The following is an 11,148-nucleotide window of genomic DNA, read 5'->3' on the forward strand; positions in this document are numbered from 1 at the left end:
ACACACACACACACACACACACACACACACACACACACACACACACAACTAGCCATGAAATCTTGAACAAGTTACTTAACCCCAATTGCCCTCCAAAAGGCAAATAAAATAAATAAAAGAAAAGAAAATACCACCACCATTACTGCAGTTCAGGTTTTTAGGGCTACCAGCTTATATTGAACTAGAGGAAGGGCATATCAGAACCTCATGGAAATCAGAAATTGATAAGACTTATAATTACAAATCAAATGAAATTAGAAGCATTACCACATATGATCATAAGACCTTTCTATCTGACTTGTCACTGAAAGTTTCCATATGCATGCATAATCTCCCCAATTAGAATGTGAGGTCCTAGAGAACAGGGACTACCTAATTTCTTATTTCTATCACTGACATTGGCCAGAGCTATGCATAAAGTCAGTGACTAGTAAATTCTTCATCCTTCCATCCATTGTTTCATGAAGAAGCAGATAGAAGTGGATGTAGAAGGTGTGGGGGGAAGTTGAATGGATAATCAAACTTCATCTGTTTCATAATGTCAATTTGGACTAGTCTCATTACCTTGGACTTTAACAGGTTCAAAGGGTTTGTGATTGGAATGGATATTTGTTAAGCTCTGTAGCAACACAGTAATTTTATAGAAAAGGAAACTGAGGATGAGATGTTAAATGAGTCATGAAGGATCACACATAAGAGAGTAATCAAGGATTTGATGCTCAAAATTTTAAATTTCCAATCAGGTATTCTTTCAAGTATATTTTGTTGTCCACCTGTGAATATTGTTTAATACATTTAATCAATCCAATTTATCAAGTTTTTAAAAATACTAAACATTTCCCAATTTATCCCTCCACTACCATTTCCCAGGGAGCTAGGTGGTGCAGTGGATAAAACACCAGGCCTAATGTCAGGAAGATTGAGTTCAAATCTGATATCAGACATTTATTAGCTATGTGACCCTGGGCAAGTCACTTAATCCTGCTGTACCTCAGTTCCTCATCTGTAAAATGAGCTGGAGAAGGAAATGGCAAACCATTCCATTAGCTTTGCCAAGAAAATTACAAATAGGGCCACAAAGGGTTAGACACAACTGAAAAAAAATGAACAATAGTAACAATCCACATCCCAGCAAAATCTGAAGCCAGAAAGAGGGTCAGCAAACCCATAAATTTGTCAACAGATTCTTATCTGCTATCTGAAACCCACAGTCCAGGATCTAAATAAAGAAAGGAGGGAGGTTGCTTCTCAAAGTCTTCACACTCAAAGTGTGTAAGTATAACTGTAAATTACTCAGGTTCAGATATGTTGTTATCCTTGTGCTTTCCTTTGCAATCAAGGGACGCGTTTAATTTCAAATCATTTTAAACTGATAATCATTGATTTTCTCTCTAACCCACCTCCTCCCTTACTATTAAAACAAACAAACAAACAAACAAACAAAAATAAAACCTAGAAACAAATATCTATGTATGAATGCAGATATGAATACATGGTTGTATAAACACACACAAATACATATATAGTCAATCCAAAAACTTGTATACACACATGTAATTATAAAATTAAGAATACTATATTATTTATATGGCATTGTTTTTTATTGTATAATGTTTGAATAAATATACATAAGTATAATAGATACTGATATTTAATGTAGAATTGAATCATGAGATTGATGCTATATTAATAGTATATATACTATCTGTCTATGCATATATGTATATGCACACACATATACATGCACATATGTATGTATGCATGTATATAGTCATATGTAATCAATCCAAACAACATCTATGTCTGTGTTTCTGTTTGTTACTAGTTTTTTTGCTAACTAGTTGCTAGTTACTAGTATAACATTTTATGTTACATGATTCATATTATTCAAGATACATAAATAATAAGTATACTAGATATTACTTGATATGTTATATTCTGAAATCATCAAATATATATTTGATATACATACACATATGTAGTCACTCCAAATAAATTGCCACATTGCCCTTGTCCGATGAGATGCATATCTCATTCTGTATTTTGAATCAATCAACAATTATTAGTTAAAAGCCTACCATTTTCAATAAATAGATATTTACAAAAGAACAACTTATTAAATTTACATAAAGACCATGTGTCAAATCTAGGTTTAGACTTCACTTAACTACTATCTTTGTTAAACCCTCCCAAATGGGGAATGATTCTCTCCAGAGACCAGTCTACTGTGTCCAGGCTTTTGAGTAAGTCACTTGATATTAAGGAACTATTGTTTTCAAGGGGAGAAAAACAGCTAGTTTTCCCAAGACTTACTTAGTTTATATATTTAGAAGCTCATGGTGAGAAAGTTCTCATTATGGCGCCTCCACTCACTTGGGGGCTTTCATTTTACTTCCTTTTTTCCCTTCTTCACTGACACCAGAGTATAGTATATAACCAAGGAGAAGCCCATGTAGATCAATTGCTGGTAAAAACTGAAACAGGTGAAATGACTGGTGTTTTGTTTCCTCCATATGTGACTAACTACTAGATTTTCAACTATTTTAAGGAGGTGGTGGGAACAAGCCTGTGTTTATCAACTCTACTGAGCAGAATGGAGAATGACATCAGCTTTTCCCAAGGAATTCTATTTGGTAGACATTACACAACTGTAAATGGCATAGCTTATGAAGATGTATACTTGGGAGGGGGGAAGAAAGGGTCAACAACTGAAGTGGTGTGTTTTGAGAAGCATTACTCAGAATCCCATTTATAAAACATATCTGCTAATGCCTTTCATGGTGCCTATGTATGAGTATGGAGATTAACTGACACAAAGATTAATATATAATTATTTTCCAGATTTTGAGCCCCTTGTTTAAAGACACTCTCAAAGGAACAAGACAAGCTATACAAGTCATGAGCAAGTGGCCTAATGCAGAATAAGTAAGTTTTACTTTGTAGTTGATCACTTCTCTCATTGCACAACCCTGTGGATTTATTTTCTGTGTACATTTTTTATTCTTATGAAAATTTTAAGATAAATATCAGTTTCATATTCTGTAATTTCTCTAAAATTATTGATCATGATTCTCTTTATTAAATGGTGTATCAGCAGCAGCAGTAGTAGTGGTGGTAGTGTTTAAGTAAAGAATAAAATAAACACAATCTTTTGGTAAAAATATCATTGTTTCCATGTTTATATGTGGTAATCCGTGAAGGTTCTAGACTGCATTTAAAATAGTTTTGCCATATGGCACTTGTTCTACTTGATAACCCAAAAACTTGCTAACCATAGATCTACCAAATCTACAAGCGGAAAGGTCCATCAGAAATATAGATCATCCCAGAAACATTGTAAAGGGTAAACTGTGGCTTTCCCCTTACTTAAGGTCATTAAGCAAAGGCTAGATGACTATTCACTCAGTACAAAAGATCCCTGTCCTGGGGGATCTGCTGGCTCAGTCTGAACTAGAAGATGTTTTAGTTCCCTTTCAACTTTAAAATTCTGATATTCATGATCCAGTTATAGTTTTGTCTAAATGAACTCCAAGGTCCATCCTAACTAAGGTGTATAATAACTAAGGTGTCATCCTCTTGTGAAATTCTGATCTTGCCTATTTATACTTCTAATATCCAATAATAAAGCCTATTTAGTGGCTGATCTACTAACCATAGTTTATGTAGTTTGAGTGATAACTGAAATTAAATTTCTCTCAGATGTCAATGCAATATTGTATATCTTTGCTAAGTGCCTCCTACCAGAACTGCTCTACAAAGAGTTCATTTAATGAATCAAGATGAATCAATATCAATTTGATATTGAGAATTTTGAAACACCCCTTGAGATAAAGCAGAAGAGACTGGTGGTCCAAGACTAGAAGTTACTGATTCAGAAACACTATCGTGCCAATGTGAATAGATGTATCAATGTTAGACATAGCCATAAGTGTCTTAAGATATGCAAAGTATTTTACATGTATTGTTTCTTTTGACCCTCCAACATCTCTGAGAAGTGTGTACCAAAGGTAACATTATCCCTATTTTACAGATGAAGAAAGTAAAACTTAAAAATTCTAAATGACTTGCCTAATGTCACACATACTAGTGTTTATGGCACTAGTTCATAGTTTAGGTTCAAACTGAGTTCTATTCAGAATCAAATACAATGTTCTTTCTATTATGTCATGTTGCCTTCCTAGAAGCATAATTTCATGATCGTAATAGGGTCAGATTTCAAGTTATAAGGGAATTTGAAAATTATCTAGGTTGACTCATATTTCAATAATGAGAAAACTGAAACACAACGAGGTTGAATGACTTATTCAAGATCTCACATCTGGTAAGTGATAGAACTAAACTTCGTACCAAGGTATTTTAGATTCACAGACTTCTTTTCATTATAAATCATTGTCTCTTTAAAAAGTTTATTCCTACTCTTTCTGCTGTGGCAATGTCTCTTAATTTTTCTTTTTTTTTATTTCCTTCATGGTCATAGTTAGATGCTTTCATGACTAAGAAATCTTGTCAATACTTGAATGAATTTAAATGCTAGAGGGATATAGGCCTATTAGACAGTTAGAAATATGGAGCTGGAGATATGAAAAGTTTTCAAAAGTTGTGTGTGTGTGTGTGTGTGTGTGTGTGTAAAGGCAAATTTGGTAGCTCTCTAAATAGAGATGATAGTTGAAGCCATGGGGGAGGAATATATCAATAAAGGACAAAAAAGGAGAAAGAGAGAAGACATAAGGAAGAAAGGCCCTGCTCTTGCTAAGTTACAAAGATAGGGATAACACAGATCACAGTATATTTAAATCTACCTCTTAGAATCCAGGTCAGTCCCATGGCAACATGTCTAATGGCAAGCACATAGGTCTGGGGATTGGAAAACATAATTCACAATCCAGAATACACTGTGGATTCATCATGTGGTATTTGGAAAGTGACTTCCCCACTCTGATTCTTAGTTTCTTCCTCTAAAATGGGATTTTTCAATAGACGATCAACAAGGGTGCTTCCAGGACAAAGATTTTATTTAATCTGTCATCAGAACAATATGATGTACATAAAAATATAGAAAAGATCATATAACTAGATGATAACTGGATAGGTATATTGAGATACTATTTAAAAAGAAAACAAAATGGAAAATGAAGTCAATAAGTATTTGGTAAATGACCACTATATGCTAGGTACTCTGCTGAGAATTGGAAATATAAGGAAATCCAAAAATATTCCCTACTGTTAAAGAGTTTACAATCTAATGGGAGAGATAGCAATGCAAATAACTATGTATAAAGAAAATAACTACAGGATGAATTTTACTTAATCTCAAAAGGAAGGTTATTAGCATTAAGAGGAGGGTAGCAAAGGAGACAATAAAGGAGCAATAATAGAGGTAAGTAGAAAAAGATGAGAATTCAGTGATATTCCCGCTAAAGGATAAAACAATAAAGACTAAGTTTCTCCAAGAGTGGCTGAGAACTCAATGAGATGATAATAAAACATTCACTGGATTTAGAGGTAGGAGATGGTGATCAGTGACCATGAAGTTAGTTGTTTCAGGAAAGTGATGGGGAAAATCAACTTTTGGAAATTTGCTAGAGAAGATAAGGGAGGCAAAAGGATGAAAGTTTGAGTAAACAAAAGATCTTGGCAAAAATCTATCTTTTTGAAGAATGGAGATCTGATTACATTAAGATACATGAAAGCTAGAGCTGGGCAGGATTTGAGAAGTCATCCAATACAACTTTCATTTTTTGGATGAAGAAACTGAAGATCAAAGAGTTTAAGTGACTTGCCCAGGTTGAATGTGCCTTCCAGGTGAACTAAGAGGTCAGTAGAAAGGTAGATTTTGAATATCCATTTAAAGAAGGGGGCTATCTATTGCTTCTCATTAAATAGTACACATTAATTAGCCAAATGAGCTGGACATATGAATATATTATATTAAATATGTGGAGAACAATCTTTTGCACATAGACAAACATGTGGCCTACAACATACGTATTCACAAATGAAACATATGACAGAAGAACCTGCTTTGCATTTATGCATTTGAAAAATACTAATATGTAAGCATCTAAAAGCAAATATTCTAAGGACAAAGAGGGATTTTAGAATACATAAAACAGTTGTTTCAGTGGTTTTAGATGCTACCAGAAAAGCTGATTCTACCTATTTTCAGTTCCTGAAGAAGTAGGGACTTTTTTAGTCATTTTAGTCATTTCAGTTGTGTCTGACTCTTCATGATCCCATTTTAGGGTTTTCTTGGCAAAGATACCAGAGTGGTTTGGCATTCCCATATCCAGCTAGTTTTACAGATGAGGAAATTGATGCAAACAGGCTTAAGTGACTTGTTCAGAGTCAACCAGCTAGTAAGAATCTAAGGTCACATTTGAATTTAGGTCTTCTTAACTCCAGACCTAGCATTCTATCCACTGTGCCACCTATCTATCTATGATAATGATTACAATTATTATTATTGTACTTTAAGTTCTGAAAAGTATCTTATAAATCTTATTTAATTTGATCACCACAATATTTTTGAGAGGTGAGTTCTATTAATATTTTCATTTTATAAAAGGGGAAACTGAAGTTTACAGAGGTAAGTGACTTTCCCATAGTAACACAACTAATAAGTGTATAAGACAAGATTTGAACTCAGGTTCAGCTCTCTATTTTCTCTTCCACCTCACCTTTTTCAGGTGCTTACATTCCACTTGGAGATAGAGCATCGATGCACATAAATATGATGTAACTTGAAGAATAAGAGAATTGTAAACAAATAAAGGGAGTCTGGAAAGTCTTCCTACATGAATTGGCTCATGAGTTGAGCCTTGAAGACAACGAAGGATTTGAAGAATTGGAGCTGGAGGGCACTCAAGGCACAGGGAATCACTTTCACAAACCTGTAAAGATGGGAAATAGAAGGCTTAGTCCATTGAACAAGTACCATGATTTTCTTAGAAGAGGGTCACCAAAGATGGTACCATGCATATGGATTTGGAGCATCTGGCTTCATGTCCTATCGCTTTCACTTCCTTTGTGACCTTAGGAAAGTCATCTAACCTCCTCAGGCCTCAGTTCCCTCTCCTTTAAAAAGAGAGGAGAGCAGACTAGATTGCCTTTGAGGTTCCTTTTAATTCCAAATCTAATTATGGCATTAATGTGGGATGGTTAATACATACTTAACACAGGCTCCATTTATTTTACAGATTTATAGAAGGTATGAAACTTGAGACAGGACATTAGAGTGTATCCTGTACAACTTCTTTTATATATTTGGAACCTAAGGCCTAGAGAAGTTAAGTCACTTGCCCAGAGTCCTGCATCTGGTAAATTGGTAAGTTGACCAGAGAATGATAATAAGCCATCTCAGGAGGCTTATCTGGCACAGGAGTGGGCTGAGAAGTCCTTGACTTCCAGGTAGGGCTTCCCAAGGGTGGTTCATAGTTCCCTAATGCTCAGAGGTGCCATTTTCCTCTTACTGGTCATAAATGTAGAAGCATAGTTACTAGACTCAATTATAATGATTAAGAAACAGAATATTATAATACAGATAATTAATTAGAATAAACAAAAATTCTTATAGGTCATTTTGCCTCTCTCCTAAACCTTACTTTCATGAAAATTTTAGGCTCTGGAAAAACACTTTATTGGGGCCATCAAGTCTTCTACCAATCTTGAAAAGTTTACCATAATAATAAATTTATCCAGGAAAATTTCCCTGTATGGTTAACTCATGGTTAAAGTCAAGTATCCTGCCTGCTGTATTTCCAGTGAGATACAAATGTGTTTTATAGGATTATGGGATTTTGAGTTGTGATTGCATATTATTATTTCAAATTACTGCCTTCTCACCCTCCCAGGAATATAGTGACATAGATTAGATTTGGAGCTAGAAGGGAATATAAAATCATCTAATTTAACCCCCAGAATTTCATGAGAGGAAACTGGGGGCAAGAGAGTTAAAAATGCCATTCTGGAATGTAAACTCCTTGAGAGCAGAATTTTGTTCATCTTCCATTATTTTCCAATTTATAGAGAATATTTTGCAAACACTTTGTACATGCTTATTAAATTATATTACAAGCTGGTTACTCTTCACTCTCTTCAGTGAGGGTTTTTTGTGGTCTTCTTGCAGGCATATGTTTGTTTGCATCAGTATTTAGTCACAGAGCAGACTATATATGGAAGATCCAAGCAATGTGACAGAATTTGTTTTCTTGGGGATCCTACAAGGTTGGAAGATGCAGAGCATAGCCTTTGGTTTCTTCTTAGTGCTTTACATCCTGACTATAGTAGGGAACCTGCTCATTGTGGTCACTGTATATCTCAGTGGCTACCTCACCTCTCCTATGTACTTCTTCCTTGGCTATCTGTCCTTTGTAGATGTCTGTTACTCCTCCACCACCACCCCAAAGATGATGACTGACTTGTTCATAGAGAGGAAAACCATTTCCTTCCGTGGCTGCATGATTCAGCTCTTTGCTGTGCATTTCTTTGGCTGCACAGAGATCTTCCTTCTCACTGCCATGGCTTATGATCGTTATGTGACCATCTGTCGCCCCTTACACTACACAGTAATCATGAGCCGCAGCAAGTGTCGGATGTTGGTGTTGGTACTCTGGGCTGGAGCATTTCTGCACTCCATCATTCAGTTGACTCTTACCATCCAGCTGCCTTTCTGTGGGCCCAATGTGATCGACCATTATTTCTGCGATGTCCAACCATTGCTAAAGCTTGCCTGCTCTGATACCTATGCAGTAGGGCTCATGGTGGTAGCCAACAGCGGCATGATCTCATTGATCGCCTTCTTCTGCCTCGTCATCTCCTATTCTGTTATCTTGTTCACTCTGAGAACTCAGTCAGCTGAGGGCAGGCGCAAGGCACTCTCAACCTGTGCTTCTCATGTTGTGGTTGTATTGCTGTTCTTTGTCCCCTGCATCTATATGTATATTCGTCCAACCACCACCCTTAGAGCAGATAAACTGGTCACTTTATTTAATACAGTCATTCCCCCAATGCTAAACCCCCTCATCTATACCCTTAGGAATGCTGAGGTAAAAAAATCTGTGAAGAAACTGTGGACGCAAAAAAGTGACTTTAAAAGAAAAGTAATCAGAATGATTTAGCATGGAGTTAATAGTCATATTACATTCATATTACATACATATTACATACATTCATTAAGTACCAATTATATCCAAGAATTCTGTAACATTAGAACTGTCACCCAAAATATGCAAGACATGTTCCCTGACTTCAAATAACTTATAACTTCTTTATTTAATGCTTAATAATGCAAATGCATAGCAACAAAGAACAATTAGCAGAGAATACTTAGCAAATCCAAGAATGAAAATTTCTTTCCAGTCCATATTAGTTTTCTTAACAAAGGTATTAAAAATTAATAAAGAAAACTGAGTGTTCTCTAGTGATAATCGTCACTTCTGAATTTTAAGTATTCTTGCAAAAGAGAAATACAATCTCTTTTATGATTGATACCTATTGGTTTGTAATCAAATCATTTCTTTGATTAACATGTTACTGAATTATTTAATTGAAGTTGACGGGGGAATCATATTTTTGTAACAGTCTTTGTGGGAGAATTTAATAACTTTCCTTGTTGAAAGTTTCTTGAATACAATTCATTCTATATTATCAGATTTGTGGATACTGTGCAATATTTTTAAAGCAATTAATTATTATTGATCATTAATATTACTAATTGAATCCATTTTTATTTATCAATAAATATTATTCTCTACACAGGCACTGAGGTGATAGAGTGGATAGAGAGCCAGGCATAGTCAGGAAGAGTTATCTTCCAGAGCTCTTGAGCTCTGACACTTACTAGCCTTGTGACCCTGCACAAGTCACTTAACTCTTTTGGCTTTAGTTTCCTCATTTGTAAAATGAGCTAGAGAAGGAAAGGGTAAACGATGCCAGTGTCCTTGCTAAGAAAACCTCAAAGGAGATCACAAAAAGTTAGACAAGGGCCAGGAGCGCAGGGAAGGGGAGTCGCTGCAGTTTCCTGCTTCAATAGTGCTTGAATGGAACCCGCTGCTCGATTCCCAGCCCTGATTCTGGCATGGTGGAATATCTTTTTGACAAGTACACCCTTGGAGACAGTGACAACAAGAGCTAAGCCACACCTGGCTTCCCCCACACCTGGGAACTGTGGGCGCCACTCCTACTGTCTTTCAGTGAATGCACATTTTGGTTATCTGACCTTTTCATAATCTGTACCAAAAAACTACCACCATTTACATCCCAATAAAGTGACTTGGTACTGATGAAAAAAATAAAAAAAAGACGTGACCAAAAAAATGACTGAACAACAACATAATAGTTTTGCAAAACACTTGACAGACAGTAGGCCTTTTGGTCTTTACAAAAAACCCATAAAGGAAGGAGAATAACTGACAGTCTTATGCGACAGTTGAATAAATGGTATTTCAGAGAAGTTATGTGACTTGTCCAGTGTCATACTGCTAATAAGTGGCAAAGATGGAATTTGAATCTCCATTTCCTGATCCTGAGCCTCATGTTCTTTCCTTTATTCTGTGTTGTGTCCTTAAAAATGGCCCCATTTGTGTAATCTACTAAATGCCTTCCTCTTAACAACTGTCAGTTGTTTTTGATTGCTTCACCTGAAGAAACAGGCTTCTGAGGTTACTTCCAAGATTCCCACATAGAGTTTCCATTTCATCTACCAGTGAGAAATAGGGCAGCTAGGTGGTAAAATGGTGACTTTGGGCAAGTCACTTAACCCTGCTTGCCTCAGTTCTTCATCTGTGAAATGAACTGGAAAAGGAAATGGCAAAACACTCCAGTATCTTTGCCAAGAAACTCCAAATGGGGTCAGGAAGAGTTGGATATGATTGAATAAATCAAATTTTAGAAAGTGGGAAAATGAGTCAGATCCCTAAATAAACTGTTTTCAATTTTTTGGATTTTAAGATTTCTTCCAACTCTAAAACCTCCCCCCTCTGTCTTTAATTATACTTAAAGTCTAGCTTTCTGTAACACATACTTTTCAACATTGTGCCTACCAGAGCCATGAAAAATAAGTCTACTCTCACTTCTATGAGACATAGTCCATCCAGTATTTGAAGACAGTTATCATGGTCCCCTAAATCTCCTCATTGCAGAGAATAGATA

General features: G+C 35.7%; 1 protein-coding gene across 1 annotated transcript; it reads left to right on the forward strand.

Annotated features, from left to right (window-relative positions):
* Positions 1-8,165: 8,165 nt before the first annotated feature.
* On the forward strand, positions 8,166-9,116 carry LOC138163312 (olfactory receptor 4S2-like). The gene has a single exon (XM_069090850.1). It carries the CDS (start codon positions 8,172-8,174, stop codon positions 9,114-9,116), a length of 945 nt encoding a protein of 314 aa, XP_068946951.1. The 5' UTR covers positions 8,166-8,171.
* Positions 9,117-11,148: the final 2,032 nt, after the last annotated feature.

This window comes from Petaurus breviceps, unplaced genomic scaffold (genome assembly GCF_028583685.1).
Source record: "Petaurus breviceps papuanus isolate PSGF00001 unplaced genomic scaffold, PetGlider_PUasm1.0 188, whole genome shotgun sequence".
NCBI classification, from domain to species: Eukaryota; Metazoa; Chordata; class Mammalia; order Diprotodontia; family Petauridae; genus Petaurus; species Petaurus breviceps.

Excerpts from the sequence above, each read along its gene's own strand:
- LOC138163312 (XM_069090850.1), top strand. The coding sequence starts at position 8,172 with ATGGAAGATCCAAGCAATGTGACAGAATTTGTTTTCTTGGGGATCCTA.